Source organism: Sesamum indicum, linkage group LG11 (assembly GCF_000512975.1).
Source record: "Sesamum indicum cultivar Zhongzhi No. 13 linkage group LG11, S_indicum_v1.0, whole genome shotgun sequence".
In the NCBI taxonomy this organism is placed as follows: domain Eukaryota; kingdom Viridiplantae; phylum Streptophyta; class Magnoliopsida; order Lamiales; family Pedaliaceae; genus Sesamum; species Sesamum indicum.
The window spans coordinates 11,362,343-11,381,862 of NC_026155.1; the positions used below are offsets into that span (position 1 = coordinate 11,362,343).

The following is a 19,520-nucleotide window of genomic DNA, read 5'->3' on the forward strand; positions in this document are numbered from 1 at the left end:
ACCAGATCACCAGACTATTACCCGTCCACACCATAACTGCAGTTTTCAAATGATCCAGAAGAGAACCAAATTCATGCAACCTTAAGTGCTGTATCGCAAACACTCAAACTCTATCCTTCCACACTTGTTCATGTCGTAATCTATAATTGCTTCAATGTTACAAGCTACACATTGGAAATTACAGTGTCGACTCCAGTATCAGTAGAGAACCAGAAACAAACTACAAGAAGCTGGAGTCTGATCAACTACATGATAGAGTTATATACATGGTAGCAAAACAAATGGATAGTACAACAAATTGCCAGTTTGCGAACATCACGCAGTTGACGGAATTAGAAAGCAGGGTCACCCATGTAGCAACCGGGTGAACCAGCTAATCCAGTCAATGCCAGAAGACTGCAGCCCTTTGGTGCCTTACTATAAAATGAGCTAATGGCAACCATTTGGGGTGTGATCAGTGTGAGAAAATGTTCATTACGCAGCATGGTGCATAGGGCTAGAATGTCTGGTTGAGGCTTCTGTTGGGATATTATTCCTCATCATTTTCATTTGCACTTACCCCATCTTCCATTTCCTTTACTTTCTCCAGCTGCCTCAAGAGATATAACCTTTCAGGTCCATAAGTGGAAGGTATCTGCCAGTAAAAACAAGTGAATTCTTCTCTTAGGTTGTGTTATGTCCGTAAAAGATTAACCGATACTATAGAGGGTTCACTTATACAAACCAATGACGGCATGTAGCGTTGAATTGCAGCTAACATAGCAGCATGACCTACTGCAGTGACCTGCAAAGATGTATCGGCAAATACATTAAAGATAGGGCATCGAGATCAGCTTATTTGAAATAGGAGGAGAAGGCAAAGGAATGCTGTATTATGGTCATTGTTAAACTCATCAGTCAGCAGGTAATTTTCTCATTCTTGCAAGCTCTGCACTTGGTGGCTATCTTAAGTGTTATATGGAAGTGCATGTCCTTTAATTTGCTCTGATTAAAACCTTTATGCAATAAAAAGAATTCGTTTATTTGCAAAAGACCTTGTGACGACTTGTGAATGTCAAATCATATGTACAAAGAAAGCAATCAATGAGCTTGAGATTATAAAAGAAAAGACCAATACATTATGGCATATATTGAGCACAGACACAGCAAGGAAGAACTAGTGAAAGTGCAGGATGACTAAAAACATGCTGGCAGGGTAACTTCCACTAATAAAGTCAAACCCTTGCAGGTTAATGGCCATGACCAACTCAAAATCCTCAAGAATTGCCACTAGAAACAAATATTAACAGATAGATCAGATGCAGACTTTATCCAAACCAAGACCTCATTTCTTACCGGAAGGAGCATGAGAATGCCAATTGGGACAACTGATGCTAAATCGGTCAATGTTCTTCTGAGAGCCTGTTTTTCTTTTTCTGTTAATTCATCCCCTATTAGCACTCTCTGAAGCAGACCCAAAGCAGCAGCAGTGTCAATGGCTAGAAGCTGAGTGCCTTGTAAAACATCCTGCTCATGAACATAAAAAATTTTAAGACATTGCAAAATAATGAGAAATGTATGGTTAATTATCAGTCATGCAGAGGAGACAAGAAAATTTGTTACAAGTTGTCATTACCAGAGATGTCTGGCCTCATCCAGTAATACACAAGACTTGATGGAGAAACATTACAAGATCAGTTTGGAAAAATTCTTGCTTTATTGAAACATAATTTCAGGTGAAACATTCACAAGCACGAATCCAGCAACAAGAAGTTGGCTAATGATCAACTGAAGGAGCTACTGCAAAGGCCACATGGAGTAACTTTTCACAGAAGAATAAAGAAGATCGTCCCACTAACTTCTAGTTTATTATTTAGATCATGAATTCCCCACTACTCACCTGGCAAGGATTTTGCTTCAGGAAACAAAAGAGTTGCTGTTGTTGGAATTTAATTTTAAGTAGTTTAAGAAAGAAAATGAAGCATATCATGAAGGCATAACTGCAAGAAAATCTAAATATAAGGTACTATATATAATTTTCTCTGACCAAGCAGCAGATGCCGCTATCATTTGTTCCCGAAATTATATCTTTCACTTGTTCCGAAATTCATAAAATTTGCAAATATGCAGTCAGAAGCCTGAGAAAGAGGAGAAGAGGGAGAGTGGGCTAAATCTTTTAAGTACCTGATTAATAGTGTAATGCTTTTAAGTTCCAGGTTAGATTTTTAAATCTTTATTAACAATGGTTGACAAAGTAGACAATTTTTTAAGAAGTCCCATTTGTCTATAACCTACTGTAGAGGATGAAGAAACAATTTCAATTAGTCTCTCTTTATTGTATATGCTATTACATACAACTCCTACTTATTTTTATTGCCTAAAATATTTATTCTCCATAGTCCTTAAACAATGTAAGTTGTGTAAAAGAGACTTCGATAATAATACTACAATAAGTTTTATTTATCAATCTCATATTTAATAGTATTTCATTGTGGAACATGACTAGTTCAAATTACATAAAATAAAACCAGACCTGAAAGATATTTGACGGAGTTATTATGTTTAGACATTGAAATGTGTAGTCTCTTTCAAAAGCTTGTGCTACTCTGATACTTTCAAGTTATTGAGATGAGCTAAAACCAAAGCCATGTTAAAAGAATTATCAAAGTTCATCAAAAAGGATAATACATAACCTTTAAATTGGTCAAATTGGACTGGAGGTATATACAACTCTTTCAAAACTCGAATAGGTACTTGGATCTGGCCTAAAAACACCCGGAGGTACACTGGATTATCCTCTGTCTAGCTTGACAGCAGTATCTTTATCACAAAAGAAATTAATAACACCAGACAACCACACCATCTGAGTTGCAGTGCTCAAATCTAACAATATCGACAAAAATGGGCATTAAAGCTTCAAAGTTTATACCCTGGTCGCTAAAATTATCCTAAGAAGACAAATTTTATTGAAAACTTCTTTGCCACATGATGATTGTGATTCCACTCAACATAACCTCTTGGACAGAAATTTGTTATTGCACGAAGAATCATTCTTCATTGTCAGAGCATGATAAAAGAGTAAATGCACATAATCTTGGAATAATATCTCCTAATGTGCTTTGGTCAAGCCCAAACAGTTGGAGCCACAACTTCTTTTACAACTAGATTTATTTTCAGGAGAACGTGCCACTTCAGCTCATAACCATAACAATGAACGAAGAACCAAAATACATGGCAAAGCTATTGTCAGATATAAAGCCATAAGATATTCATACCGTGCTTGTCTTTTTCAGCTTATTCAGTGATTTATCAATAATACCATCTTTCTTCTGAACCTGAACCAACCTAGTGTCTTTAGAATCAGTACCATATACTGATGCAACATCTTTAACCTGAATTTCCTCCTGCATAAAAGCATTGCATCAATCCCATCAAATAAGACAGTAACCTAACAGCCTCAAGGGTGAGTAGAAAAATTATTCAACTACAAACACGTCAAAATGAACTAGAAGTGCATGTAATAGACTCCAAGCGATCAAATTCAGAACCAATTCTACTATTCAGATACTTCTTCGGTTTAGGCCACTCAGACAAGAAAGGAAACAGTGAACAAATAGAAGGTGTTCGTTAAACCATCTCAATTTGACAACTTGAAAATTATTGACTTTTGATTAGTGGCTAGAAGACCTCCCAAAGAAAGAAGCTTTTATTTTTTGTTTTGTAAAACATAATTCAATTTTATTACAAATAGATTTAGAGAGACTGGAAGATAATTTAGACAGTTGAGAATCAACAAGAAGTGAAAGGTGCGCTAGTGACATTTTCGGACTGCTTGATATCGACATCACTTAATTCACAGAAGATCTATGCTTTATGCATTAACTGAAAACAACTTACCCTCCTCATCATCCATGTGAAGGATGTGTCCTTTTATTTATATCCATGTACTCTTAAATACATCATTTCAAGTTTCAAATAAAGACATGATATTTCACTTAAAAAGTTGTGTATTAAACTGAATGCAGTCAACTGGGCAACAGTGATCAAAGCAAGTGGTATAGCGTAAAGCAGAAGTAGTTAATAAACATAAGTGTTAAGAATATTTGCTTTCTAGCAGAGTCACATGGTCATCCTTTAGAATCCATAGGTGATAAATCATCACATGGCACCCATCAATATTGCAGGTCTAAAAGGCTGCACTTCCATCGTAGCCAGATGATAGCTTCTCTCACCGAGGTGAGAACTGATAATTTATGGTCACACCAGCTACATGAAACTCTCATTCTCCTATATTGGCACAAAAAATTATTACAAAGCACAACACAACTTCAAAAGTTTAATGATCTCTGGTAGAAGACAATGGAGCTAATAGTTTAATTATATGCCAAGTGACCAAATTTTCCATCCATAATATAGCACTCTATAGTAAAGAGAAATTATCTTATAACTACTTTGGTGCTGATGGACATACAAGGATTCCTTGGGTTTGCAGAGATACCCAACACTTGGTATAGCACCAGAGAGAAAAAAATGCCTGACTAATTTTATATTTGGAATAGTATCTCACAAGAATCATAGAATCAAAAAGAGGACTACCTGAAGATCTATATCTCTAGGCTAACAAATGACCAATTATTAACTACAATCTGGTAGGAGAGTCGCAATGTACCTCTTCATATTCACATCGGTCCGCACTTCTCTGAACTCGTTTCTCAAGTTCCATTAGTTCACTCCTTAAAAGTTCAAACCGCTGAATTTCATTTGATTCCGAGTCAGCTATTTCCTCACTTGCAGTTTCGTGTTCAAAGAATCCATCATCCTGCCAAAGGTGAAGAACATAAATCCTAGATTAGGACATTTAACTTAGTATGTAACTCAACTATACATCAGTTCTATCAGAATCAAAAATACACAACACATAAGGACGCAGCAAAATAAAATCCAAAGCTACATGAGCTGGTCAATCTCTATCCTTCTTCATGACCAATATTCTATACTAGGTGAAATACAGTTCATACTTTCCAACTGACAAAGTGATAGTTTCCCGAATTTGACAGAGTTACATGCAAAAGAATTTTGTGAATTTATAAGCAGCGGAATGTTTTCTGAGAGCAGTAAATAAAATTTTCCATAGGAAACATCAGAAGTATTATTTATGTACCAGGTATTAAAGCTAAACCAAATTCCAAGAGACACCAAGTAAATAGCGTAGATATGGTGTCTTTCTAGACTGAATGGTCAAGGAAATCAAGTGGTGTAGGCATCTGCTGGCACATAGGAAAATAGCTCAAGAGCTGGGGTACCCGACAATGCAAACAATAATTGCAGAAAATTCAGAACTTAAACCATTCTTCAACAGAAGAAACATTGCAGCACACAAATAAATAAGTGTACAAACAATCAATGATTTATCGAATCAATTGTGGCATACACTATCACTGGCAGGTGGAGAGCTCAGGCCAGACGGTTTGGCTGGGCGGCGTATTAAGAAACTCCATAATCCAGGAGAACTGGTAACCCATAAAAGAAATATACTTGTCAGCACTAAAAACAAGCCAATCAACTGCAAGTTCGCATAAATTATCATTTTCTTTTTAACAAAAAGACTGAATAATAGTAAGAGCACAACAAAATCTTGTACCTGCTGTTCTTATCCATTTCTTTGTTGGAACTTTTGCTACCTTTTCCTCGGGAATACTGTATCTGCTCACCCGCTGGAATTCTAGACCCACTGACATCTCCCTAGTAGATCAAACAAAAGCCAAAAAGCAACAAATAGAAATTCACTTTTGGGACACTGATCCATAATCAGTACGTAAAGAGAATAGGTTACATAATTTTTATGTATATCTAACCAAGTTTGTAACAGTAAAATGGAATACATATGTCAAGAGTTCAACATGCTCGCAGTGATAACCGTAAGTAGACAAAAGAAACAAGAAATGATGCTTTTGCATTACTCAAAAAGATCAATAATGAATGAAGAAACCAAGGAATATTCAGTCAAATCACTCTTTTGACTGGTACAAATTTTATTTCTAGGTAATAGAATCATTTTCCTGCTTTTGTTCTCATGTATATCTAAAAGTTCAAAATTGTTATATATTTGACCCGTTTATTTCTGGTATTAGAATTACATTTTGATTCCAAAGATGTTCATTAACAATCTTTAACATCTCTCCAGCATATCAAAATTGGTTCTGCATGTGTCCATATGTTTCCTCAGCGAGTTCAAAAGATCAGCAAACTAAAATAATTGACCTTAAAAGAAAACTAAGGCATCTATGAGAACATTTTCATAGCCCTAAAAGACATGGCATGCTTCCAAGATGCAAACGAACATACTGAAACAACAATGAAACCAGAAAAAGAGCATACGAAAAAGCTTGATTTTGTGTTAATAAAATACTAAATATTTTATCTCTATCAAGAGAAATTCCCAGTAAAAAATGACAATTGAGGCTTAGGTGCTCACAAAGAAATAAGAAAGTACAATCATAGTTACAAATACCATTGATTCAGGAGAATCTCAGCATATACCTGCTGAAGAGAAGCTTCCTTGGCTCTGAAAGATGCCTCAAGAAATTCAGCCTCTTTCTTAAGCCTTCGAATCCTTTCAAGGTCTGAACAGGCAGCTTTCAAGTGCTCCTTTCCAGAACTAGAGCTTGACACATGCAGCTCCTGAAGTAATTCTTCAAGCCGTAAAAGAGCTTCTTCAACACTCTCCAGTGCCTGCAAAACAAAAACACAGTGCATCATTTTAATAATCTATCTCGTAGTTCTGCCACAAGCTAGTTTATATGGACTGGTTCAACCTAATAAATCAATAAGCCATACATAACCATAAAGCAACAGATCCAAACTATAGAATGATAAACTACCAAAAGCCACATCCCTAACTTAGAGCATTTAACTTTATAGAGGACCAAAAAAAAAAATTCAATTTTAAGATTGATGAATGAAACAACTATAATTGATTCTGCACTGTAGAAACCACATTCACAATATGACGATACTCTCTGGCTAACATCACTTGTGACCAATGAACACTTTGCTGGATGCAGAGGCAAAGGGGAGGAATCTGAGACATAAACATTTCAGTTTAAGAATTCACTTCCCACCCAAAGGCAATGGCAGCCTCAACTATTGCATGAAAGCAAAGCAAAAACCATCTACAATTAGCTTCACATAAATACAGATTCTAAAATAAGTACCTTATCAAACGATAGTGACTCTTTATCAACTGGTGACTGATCCCTGTCAACAATTGTCCAAGCATTAACTCCGGTAATTTACATCAGAAGGTATAATCTAAATCTTGTGACTCGTCAAAAATAACAACTTTCTGACAAAAAATTACTAGCTGATCGTGAATCATAACCAATTTCCAAAAAATAGAGCATCTTCCACTCTTAGCATTCCAGGATCACATTAGAGTGAGAAGTACATGCTCGACTTGGTCATATCCAAACCAACATAACTTCTTCATTCACTTTTTATAGGACAAGTACCATAAACCCTTCCATTTGATAGTGTAGGAATATACAAAATTTTATTACCTATAAAACCAATGAGTATAAATAAAATGATGGATAATATGATTCGCAAGGAGATGCAGACTGAGCATCCCTAAGGCAACGTCCAGTACAACTAGCTGTAAAGACCTGACGCTTAGAGAAGAAGAAAGAGTTGAACGATTGCCATCATATGCACTGAATGGCTGTTCAGACACTTTCAAGAATGACCTTGTGACCAAGCACCGTAGATTTTGTCTTTAACAAGGTTCTCTCCCCCACGCCCCATCCCTGCCAGGTTCATTTTGTAAACAAAAATATGGAAGTTGAAAATTTTATGCATCAGAAAAGATTGGGTTTTATGCAAAAGATTTTGGAAACCTCCAACTTTGCTTTTAATGCTAATTCATGATTGATGACTAAAAAGCAACATTATGGAACAACCCTGTTAAAGCATGATATTATTTATTCAGAATTTTCCATCTGAACGATTTGTTAATCGACAAAAATGGAACGATATGACAAGGCCAACCCTCTTAGTGTCCCAGTGAAAGAATATAACTTCAGAGGAATCTATACAAGCAACCCTCTTATTGTCCCAGTGAAAGAATATAACTTCAAAGGAATGTATACAAGCACAGTATTGCGGATCTTCTCAAAGATCCTATTAGTCTCACCTTTCTAAGTTTTCTCAGAGAAGAACTGCAAAAATTGTATATTACATAAAGGCTAATCTTGGTACAGTAATCTACAATCAAGTTAATATTTAAACGTGTTTGTTGATATGTCGTAGTCATCATTCATCACGGATATACTTGAACAGTCTACTAGACAAATTAAAGCAACAGAATTTCTCCTTTTCCAACAAAAAGCAAAAGAGAGGATACAGAAAGGAGGATTAACACGGCATTCCCTCCTTCAACTTACTTTTGTATTCCGAGCTCTTCCATGCATGCTTTTAATTTGTTGTGCCTGAAATAGGTGAATGCAGTCCACATTAGTGATTTAAAATTCAATATATTGACTTCAAAAAGTACAAATAGTGGCTACTGATTAGGAATTCAATACATTGAATTAGAAAATTCTAAAAGTTGGATACCCTTTAGAAAGGAACCTAGCTGCCTTAACATTAGATGGATTCTCCAGCCATTTACTGTACTTTATAAAGCTCTCGATCCAGTGAGAGCACACATCTAATACCAGGGGAATAGCTTCAGTATTTGGGGGACCCTCTTTAGTTTTGTGTCCAACAACATGTATGGGGGTACTGCTGGTGCCTGCATAAAAAGGTAGCCAATCCAGCTCTTCACACACAACCTGTTGTTACATCGAAAAGATATTTTAGTTTCTTCCACCATGTAAACGCTTCTTAATGCTGATTTATTCCCATGCTAACCTCCACATACAGTTGGTAAGAACTAATTGCTGACAGCTGAGGATAATATAGCACGCTTCCTCCAATTAGGTACCTGCTTGGAGAAGATAGTAAATTACAGAGAAAAGTTTGAAGTGCACAGAAACAAAAAGGAATGCATCTCTTGGAAATTGCACCTTATAAGTCCTTCAACAGGTTCATCCATGGACTCAAAGCCATTAGCGAATAGAAAGGACTGTGTACTTCTCCCCAAGGCAATGAAGAACCCAAATATGGTCAAATCCCTCTCCAGAACCTCCATGATAATAAGAAAGGGAGAATCAGCCTTGAGCACCAAAGCCAAGAAAGAATCCAAATTTCTATTCACATAATTTGCACATAAAGAAAAGCTCAGAAATGATTATAAGAACTCCTTCTTACCATTGTTTTCAACTAAATGTTCGTAAACTAATAAATGCTTTGTGAGATTAATCTGTACAGCATCCCCATAGAACAATACCATGCACTTTAACTAAAATTCACCACTGCTATTCACTAACTAAACATCAATATGAAGACCATACCATCAGGCTTCATAACCCTGCTCATAAAATTCTACTGAGTGCTTTAACAACATTTGCGAGAATTTGTTACTGGATTCTCAATTTTCATAGTGAATTTCAACTTCTAGCAGTGTTCACAGACTACCCAAGCAAAAAAGTGGGCGAACGGTAAGGTAAACAAAGTTGGCTTCCTATCACCGAATGGGGAATAGCGAATAACGTAGTTGCTTGACATCATCTGAAGTATATAAAACTTTTAATCATCTTTCCTAACAGAAAACTTGCTCATTCTTTCAGATGTAAGTGATTATGCAGCAATCCTCTGACAGCTGAAACTTGATAAACCAAAATAGTATTTAAACCTAAGATATATTTGGTTTATAAAGAAATAATTATCTTGATTATAGCTTCATATCTTTAAACCACATCTTCTCATTTATCAACTAACAAAGCATGTGTAGTTATGACTAGAAACTTCTTCCAGACTAACCTCAATACTTTCGCTTGTTGTGAGTCTGGACCATATTCTCTCCCGATCAATGGCTCGTTGCAGCTGTTTTTGTACTAGACTCACCCAAAACATAATCTCTTCAGCACCCAACTCATTCTTTATTCGGCATGCAGCAGCTCGAGGACCAAAATGGACAAGAAATTCTCTACGCAGACCAATTTCCTTTATCAAATGATAAGCTTGGCGAACAGGAACAAATTCAACCAGCATGTCCATCAATCTTCCAGTTATGTCGGGAAGAACCGAAAAGAATTGAGCACAAGATACTTTAGTTGGGCCAAGTTTCATGATTGCTGCGATGCAACTAAGTACAAGCATGAGAAGGGATATGTCACTTGGATTGCCTGAAACCGAGGAAACGTCTTTTCTGTATCTGTAAAACAAACAAACTCACTAATAGTTAAATGAGGGTGTTTATGGAAATAGACATATGGTCATGACACATTAAATGAGGTTAGTACTTACAGCAAAGTAGCGGAGGCAAAACGCTGCTCCTTTTCAAAATAATTAATGAAACTGGTCACCACAGTTGGCATTTGCTCAGACCAAAACCAATCGTAAGCTTCAGGCTGTTTGGCTAACAACTTCTCGTTAATTATGCTCTCCAATGGAGCAGATTGCCGGGACAGGCTACATTAAGGCAAAAATAGAAAGGTTATAAATGTCAACAAATGTCTTTCCAATATATCACAACACCTACAAACTGAAAACTCTCATGCATGCAACAATAAAATCCATGATAAGATAAATTGTATGTATATGAAAATCACAAACCTAATATCAAACAAAGGACAAAGTTACAAAAGCATTGAAATTTTTTAACCCAAAATAGAGAGGGGAAATCTAAAAGGAGTTAAGCCTCTTCCTAGATCTTACAATTATTCTAGAAAAATTGAAGCCAGAAAACCAGAAATGGATTCTTACCTCCTCTGTACAAAAACATTGATATCTCTGTCTCTTCCATCACCTCGAGATGAGATCTCGCTTGCTGCTTGTAGAAGAGCATACGCAGAGGCCTGAAGGAATTTAAAAATCTTAGGCAACCAAATAGGTGATAACACAAAAAACAAAAACCAGACTGAACTCTTGCCATGCTATTGACGCTAATACCATCAGTAAGTATTCTCCACTTATCACTATACTGAACTATTTGATACAAATCAATATGAACTCCATAAAGAATACAAACAGTAAATGAGGTAAAAGATTACGGGGACTTGAAGAGTAGTTCACCAGTCAAGAGCAGGGAATCAGCAAAGAGAGGTACTCCAGCAGGAGATCACTTGACCAACATGCAAAGTTATAAGATCTTTTCTTTCTTTAATTCAAAGCAGATTTCACAAAAGATTCACACTGAATGAGTTGTTGAGCTAGCATTAATTTTTTATGTCAAGTCCTAGTGTCACACAGAAGAAAGAAATAGACAGGTAAATAAAATCCGCTATTTGTTGGTTCAAGGATATTTCTAAAGAAAGGCCACTTAATATGCTGTTCAGCTAGCATTGATTTCATATTGTAGTTTAACATGTCATCAGTGGAACAAGAAAGACAGAAGGTGAAATAAAATCTCTATTATGGAAAATGAATCAACTTTATCAGAATACTCGTGCACCTTTTCACAAAACTATAATTTCGATCGAAATAGTGGACTGCATGCCGTGGCATAATTTAGGAAATTTTGCTTTCAGGAAATTAGTTCCTATTATTGAAATCAATCAGGCCAAAATTTATGCACAATGACTGCTCCCTGCAGTCTTCAGAACTTGAAGGCTGTAAGTGAAAAAGATCAAATATCGATTTAAGTTTTCAAGACTTCTCTTGGTTAGAGTTAGAGTTCATCTATATATGCTGATGCAATAAGAAAAATCCATAGTACAAATGCAAGTATCAAGTTTTGGCCATCTTATTAGATAAATAGTGAAGAGAAACAAAGGCTTCAGATTTGATTGATAAAAGAAGAAAGCATTAAGAATCTCATGGCACCAACACAACCTAAACAAAGGCAGGTACCAAGTAAAATGCTATAATATTGTACTGCCGACCTGATAAGAAAGTGCCTTAGCCCAACTGCTTTTGTCTACACCAAGCCAGGCAGTTGAGAACCAGGATATCTTTGACAAAGTGCTTTGCTCTTTAATTGCCAGCTCAAATACCCTTGCAGCATCATGCAATAATTGGACAAGGCCTGTGTTGTTATCTTCATCCTGCAAAGACTGATTCAATTTATATCTCATTTCCTCAACATCATTGCTGGTTCTTGCTTGCGGACTTCCATTAACTGTCACACCATCATCAGCAGAAGCCAAATGCAGGAGACGGTCTATCCTCCTTACTTTATGAAAGCTACCAGATTGTTTTCTTAAATCTGACAACCTGAAGCTAAGACTAAATTTACCATTTTCCCCATGGGAAAGCCTTACATGATTTTTCTTCCTTGTATAACAATGATAAAATATCAGGTGATCCAAACCAACAATATTTCCATTAAAGAAATAGGCTTTGACTGGTTTAACTGGAGACCATGGACCTGAGGAGCTGCAAGCGAGAAGGACCAGGATGAGCCACGTGCACAAATAACACAAAATGCTTCATCAAAGTTCGACTATAAAATAAGGGAAATTGTGTCCCAAGTTCCTGGAACCAGCTGCATTATCACACCTTTCCACCTATTCAACCCATAAATAAGAAAAAGAACCTATTATTTGGTTATATATTCAGTTCCTCTCCCCCTTTTTCTTACCTGATGGACAATTCAAATTATTAATTGCTCCTACATTATCTTTGAAGACACACTCTATTTTCATGTAATGAACCCCACTAAAAATTGCAGAAATCATCAACAACATGGCACAAGAACCAAGAACTAAATCCCACCTACAATTATTGAAACAGTAACAAGATGTATTCTTCCTACATTATTATTTTCAGTTACAAAAAGATAGTCCATCTTCAAATTGAACTAGGCTAATCTTTTACTCGCAAAAGCTTAATTAGAAACTAACAAACAAATTAGGGGGCTGAGGAATGGTTTTCATTTGCAAAAGGATGTATAAAGGCATATATATAACATAGTAAAATCGACGCAGCACTCTCAAATTAACTTTTGCCATCTTTTGCTACAGTAACAAAAAAATACCAATAGTTCATCGATTCCTAATCTCTCACAACGACATTTATCGTTTCTAATAAAGAAGCAAAAAGAAAAATAAAGTTGCATACTTAAATCTCAAAACCTAACCATCAACAAGTTGAATAGGCCCAGGCCTTGATAGCTCATATGCTGCTATTGAATCTAACAAGTTAAGATCAACTGCATGTTTATCTAAAATGCATGTATTATTGCACGCAAACAGTCAGGCTAAAGCTAGTATTCTCCATTTTCTAAAACATAATAGTTTACACAGTACATGCTTCACTTTACTAAGGCATTGCTATTATCCATAAGCTATCAGCAGCACTAGTATGTCAAGAACTGTGATCAAAGACTTACAGGCAGCAGATATCCAGGTTCTCTAGAAAATTTTCTAAAAGAAATTGTGAGAATTCAAAAATTCATTTCCCAAAGTTTTCGCTTAGCCTTCTCAAGTTTGTTTTAACAACCACGATGAACTGCACACGTATCTTCAAAATGAAATTTAACCAACAGTTACAATCGCATCTCCAGTTTTTCTTTTCTTAAGAGGTGAGTCGATCAGCCAAAAACAATTGTCCCCATCTTCCTTTCTTTCTTCCTTTTGAGTGTTTTTGGTGTGTATTTTTGGCCTTTCCTTCTATGTATTGAGATGATTCTATATCAGAAGTTAGGTTTACAGACAACCGTTGCTTTTTTTCTCATTTCAAAAAATCATGACTGATTAACTAGTATTGATCAGAATTCTGAAAAAGTGATTTTTCAGAATAGCTGTTTGGCAACCATTTAGCTGTACCCAACTGCTAAAAATTAATTTACAGAACACATCAACATGTGCCAATTAAATCCTCAATGATCTCAAGTCTTGTCTCATCTCACACTCTTAATTCTCTTTTCTAGATTTCTACTCCCGGAAAAATGAAAACATACAGTTAGCAATGACACTAACACCCAACTAACACAATCTTTTAGCGGCCAGTTCAAAATCTAATTATACAGTATAAACCACAGAAGAAGAATACACTCAGCAAACTTCTCCACCCAAAAAAAATAGAGAAAGAAATAGAATCACGGCACGAAGAAACTGCAAAAAGCCAACTTCGATTACTTCCATATACCAACTGCGTCCCAAATTCCATTTCAGATTATTATATCCTTCCAAAAAAAAACTTAAAATGATTAAATGAGAAGCAGCCGGAACTCAATTACAAATGACTATAATAGATATCTAATGCAAATAGCACAGAATTCTCCAGCAATTAACGGAAACATGTAATGCAGAATAAGATGTAAGCAAAAACGACAATTGTTAAAAGAAAAAGAATTACCTGGAAGAAACGAAGTTGTGGTGGCGCGCCTGGAAAGACATAAATTCATACAGAACTTAGGGGTGCAATTTTGAAGGCACGGATACCGTAGTGATAATGGCTGCTGAGAGAGAGAGAGAGAGAGAGAACAGAAGAAATAGGAAAATAGAAAATTGGTGGGAAATTGTGAGAAGAAGAGAGAAGAGAACATTATTATTTTATTTTATTTTATTTTTCTGGGGTCAAAAAGAATTGGGGATTGCTGACTTGGCATGGAGGGCTTCTATCCATTGACGTGGGAAATCAGTTCATCACATATATAAAACTGGGCTGTCTGGATCCCGACCTGACCCGTAACATCATATGTTAATCCTGGGCCGTAATTGATCTGGACTTTGGAGCCCTGGGGCCCGGCCCACACAATCTCCTCGATACCCACTTGAACATATTTTCCATAATACTTTCAGCCACAAAAAATTTTGAACTCGTGCTCGAGCAATATTTAGGCATTTGTCAATTTTTATACTAATTTCTGTTCTGTAAGAAATTATTAACTCGTCTCATAGAATTCTTATTTTCCCCACTAAGAGAAACGAAATAAATTATCTCTTACTAATTCTTAAATGAATAAAGCACTTACATGGAGCATTTTTCATCCAAACTTGATGAAAATAAATAATTGTAAATAGAGAATATTTAAAAGAGTAAAGTGTAGTTTTCCGAGAATATATTAAGAATAAGAGTTGATGTGCATAAAAATAAGTTGGCCCAAAAAAGTTCAAGCAATAAAAAAATAAAAAAGAAACGGAAGGCCCATAACATCTTAGGAGGCTCAAAAAGACCTAACAGGCAACCCTAGCGGGTGTTCCCCCAGAGAATAGATTGGCAAAGAGAAGAGGCGCAAGGCATTTACTTACTCGGACCATAATCAAAGCCCAATAAAATATTCGGCCCAAAAAACCCATAGACGTGGCATCTCACTCTCCCACGTAGCGCTTCATTAGCCCAGAGGTCAGCAGCCACCTTGAAACAACATCAGCCTTAGTAAGGAGGACATCCCTAACGGCTGGGATTAACAAAATAATAACATATTATGGCTTATCCAACCGGCCTTTATCCATTTTTCCAAAAAAATGAAGGAAACGTGTAGAATCCCATGTAGGGAGACACCCCCGTATAAATACAGGTTTACTCCTCCATACAAGAATATTCTCTAACGTCTCTCTCCCCCTGCTGACACCTTTTTCACTCTCTGGATGCACGCCTCACGTCCCTCACATTTCTCTTACTTTCTAAATTACTTCTCTCACTTTCTAAACATTCTAAACACACTACATGCATGTTATCACGTGTTTTTCCACTTTTCACTAACTTTACTTATCATATCTTGATTTCAATTACATTTGTTTACGTTTTAACTTCATTCAATCTCAAACCCAATACTAATTTTGGTATTGGAGTGTTAACGTTTTCTTTGCAAGTCCTCCTTCAAGATTTGCATTTACTTCGACCCAAATTTTGAGTATAGTCTATATGCATTGAACAGTTACATTTTTCGAATGCATCAAGCGTAATTTTATATTTTTATATAGGATATCAGCGTAATTACCCTTTAATTTAATTAAATGAAAACCTTCTTGCAAGCCGCTTCCATTTCACGTGTTATCCGCACGTTTCCATCCTATTTCAGACAATTAATAAAAGTGGGGCTGCAAGTACTAAGAGTGCTGGGGCTTCTTTATTATTTGTTCCATCAATTTTCAGTAGAAATATTATTTGTTCATATATCCTCCTTTCTCACTCTGCAATATGATATGGTAAAAGTGGGATTTTATTACAATTAGCCCCAACAAGGAGAAATATCAGTATGGGATCAAAATCTGCGTCTTTGTATGTAGAATTCATGTCAACTGGACTCAATAAATTAATAATTTGATTTGTTGATTATTGACGAGGAACACGTGCAAAATCATAGGACACCAAGTAAGATTCTTACAAGAGCTAAAACCTATAAATATTGCAATACAAGTAACTTTTGCATGTTTAAATAAAATATTTATTGTAAATTCGACTGCAAGACTCTATTTTAACTTAACCATTAAATTATTTTTGTTATAATAAGATTCTAATACCTCTAAGATTTGTGTTGATTTTAGAAGCTTATTTGATACATCCACGAGAGAGCATAACATCTGCACGACCTCGATCATAATAAATAGATTTGCTATATGTAAACTATATAGTAAGTGGATTTAGTCACAAAATAACCAATTAAAACATTAGATTCAATATACTAGTACAACTAATTTCACTTTTATAAGCAAATAGTAAATTCAATCTTAAAATAATTATATTTATAAATAAAGGTTGAAATAAAACTAACTGGAGTGTTAAGTTTCAAGAGAAGATAATTAAGTAGGGCAAATTCCGTAAACCATTTCTAAAGTTTAAGTTCAGAGCCATTTTTAAAATTTTTGATCTTATAATCATTCTTAAATATTAAAATTCATTTCAATTCTTCAAACAATTTTTCAGCCTAATGTGGGATTAATGAAGAATGCTAGGGAAATACCAAAAAAGCCCTTCATTAAGGGCATTTCTGTCATTTAAGCAAGGATCCGCGCCCCTTCCACCAATCGGGTCGCAAGGACCCGACCCAGATCCGTCTGCCTTCGAAGACCCGGACAATTACAGCCGTCTGATCATAGACGCGGGCCAGTAGGATGAGACCACGTGGCTAGTCAGCGCTAGTCATCGCTACCCTACTGAGCCCTATATATAGAGCCGAAACGTCGTCATTAAAGGTAACTGTTACGCATTAATTGAGATCGAACTTTGTGATCGCACACTTTTCTCTCGATCAACCTAACTTGAGCGTCGGAGGGTCATTGTCGGGGACGTGCCCGACGAGCTCACTGTTCTTGTTTTATTCTTAGGGAACCTAAAATCTGATCTTGACAGAGTCTGTTATCTACGTGGAGATCGTTTCCCAAAATCGCGGAATTTGATCCGGATCACAGCCAAAAGAACATCAGGGATTACTCATATTGTAGTTATTGGTCCTTTTTCTTTTTTTCCTTTTTGGTTTGTCTTTTTGGGAATAATATTGGTCCAAGTTTGTTGTTTGTTGGAAGGTGGTCCGTGTTGATACTTCTCCATCATACGAATAGCATGTTTGGAGTGTTCGCATGAGAGTGGATCATGACATGCAACATAATTGACTATTTTTGCCGCATGCCAAAATAAGTTGAAGTGCCATAACTTTATGTGTAAACGAATAAAAAATAAAACTATCTCACCTTTGGAACCATGCGTAAAATTAGAGGCAGAAGCAATCAAAATTCGGGCAAAACGTCATCCTTCAGACATTTATTGATAAGTGGTACGACCTACAGGAATTTGAGACACTTAGCAGCTCATACACAATTAATAAGACACCAAAAGTAGGTAAAAAAAGAGATCATTAATACAGACTCCGACCCACTTTGTTTAAGAACAGTAAAGAATGTGCCCAGACCTGAAGAAAAACGTGCCAAGAGGACAATCAATTATTACTGTCTAGACTAGTAAATTTTGGCTAGATGTACAGAGATTCGGTATTTATTAGTCTAAACTCCATGCTAATTAAGGTTGCACTCTAAAGTCCAAAATTAGAAGTAGAATCTCTTAAAATTTCGTATTGGTTTTTCATAATATATTTCGTGCTACAGTTTTAATATATAAATATTTCATGTGTATAAATTTAGATCATTCGTATATCTAAAAAAAGAATAGTATATACTTCCGGTACGTATGTTAAGGCTGTATAAGAAAAACAGTGAAAATAGTCTTTATATGGTTCCCCCAGTCATCATGCTAATATATGAAGAAATTTCAAAGGGATAAACACGACTTCACCACGTGACTTGGTCTAGTTTCCATTTCTAGTACGAACAACGTGAAACCGGCATTTGATGCTTTTTGTGACCCATCCCGTATATTGTTATTGCCTTTTTTACAAGGAAATTATTTCTTTTTCATTCTTTAATTTTATCTTTTATTAGATTTAATTTTTTAAATATGCTCGTTGACTAATTAGCCTTGTAAGTTTGCAAAATAATAACAAATAGTCTTCCGATGGTCGGAAATTTATATTTTTGACCGAAAAAGGTGACATGGCAGTTATGTTGTATAGTTTTTTTGTGGGATTTTATTATTATGTGGCCTTGGATATGACTTGGAAGCCATATAGGACATGTTTTGGAAGGAAGAAATCTCCTTTTTCCCTTCAAAACTCATTACACGTGGAGGTACAACTGGATAAGTGGCTGGATAATTCAGTAAAAATTCGCCATACGTGCAATTTCCTGCATAAATTTTAAAAGTTGTCGAGAAATTCACTAGAAAACCCTGAATCGATCTTAATTTCATCATTTTGTAAATTTACATGATTGATTAGTTAATGGGCATATTTATAGAACTAAATCTAATAGAGGGTAAAATTAAAGGACAAAAAACAATAATAATTTTTTCTTTTTAAAATAATGTAATGCCATTTCCTCCAACATTGTCTTGCAAGAAAAGCTTTAATGCAATTCACTTCCCTATAATATTATAAATGAGTAAATTATCATTTATGAAAAAAAAAATAGTAATTTATCAGGGAGGTAAATTGCTTCATTTTGAAAAATACAGTGGAGTAAAACACTATACACAGTGAGGTAAATTGCTATTTTTTTTATAGAATGATAATTTACTCATTTACAATATTACAAAAGAGTTGCTTGCATTTTTCCCTGCAAGAAAATGACAATATGTTATGTTGTGAATGTAAAAAATAAGATATGTTATTTTTTAAATGTAAAAAACGAGAGAATCATCATGTGGCTAGGCACTAAGCTTAGGAACTCTCACATGCATGATGTAAGAACGTGTCATTAATCTCTTAATAATTGTCCCACTCTAATGATCAAGTCAAATCATAAGTTTTCACATTGAAAAATTAACAGAAATTTCAGCTATTTAAAAGATAAATGAACGAATTAAATATAATTTTGTGGTGATATATATATATATATATATATATATATTATAACTTTTTTTAACTACTAATAAAATGATCAATATACCCTTTGTAAACATTACTCAATCCCATCATCATTTGAATATGAGATGCCTATTCC

General features: G+C 35.4%; 1 protein-coding gene across 1 annotated transcript; it reads right to left on the minus strand.

Annotated features, from left to right (window-relative positions):
* LOC105174024 lies at nucleotides 71–14,543 on the minus strand. The gene is made up of 18 exons (XM_011095982.2): nucleotides 14,380–14,543; nucleotides 11,964–12,456; nucleotides 10,846–10,937; nucleotides 10,387–10,551; nucleotides 9,901–10,294; nucleotides 9,045–9,163; nucleotides 8,890–8,962; nucleotides 8,593–8,810; nucleotides 8,421–8,465; nucleotides 7,194–7,236; nucleotides 6,520–6,711; nucleotides 5,621–5,721; nucleotides 5,411–5,489; nucleotides 4,649–4,798; nucleotides 3,255–3,383; nucleotides 1,336–1,506; nucleotides 725–784; nucleotides 71–634 (listed from the first exon to the last, which is right to left on the minus strand). Exons 1-18 carry the CDS (start codon nucleotides 14,418–14,420, stop codon nucleotides 530–532), a joined length of 2,670 nt encoding a protein of 889 aa, XP_011094284.1. The 5' UTR covers nucleotides 14,421–14,543; the 3' UTR covers nucleotides 71–529.

What these genes read in the sequence shown, in the direction of transcription:
- LOC105174024 (XM_011095982.2), bottom strand. Translation starts at nt 14,420, where the DNA reads ATGTCTTTCCAGGCGCGCCACCACAACTTCGTTTCTTCCAG. An exon ending in GCTAGGTTCCTTTCTAAAGG is followed by an intron (nt 8,466 to 8,592) that starts GTATCCAACTTT and finishes CACCTATTTCAG; the next exon opens with GCACAACAAATTAAAAGCAT. An exon ending in CTCCACCTGCCAGTGATAGT is followed by an intron (nt 4,799 to 5,410) that starts GTATGCCACAAT and finishes CACCTTTGGCAG; the next exon opens with GATGATGGATTCTTTGAACA.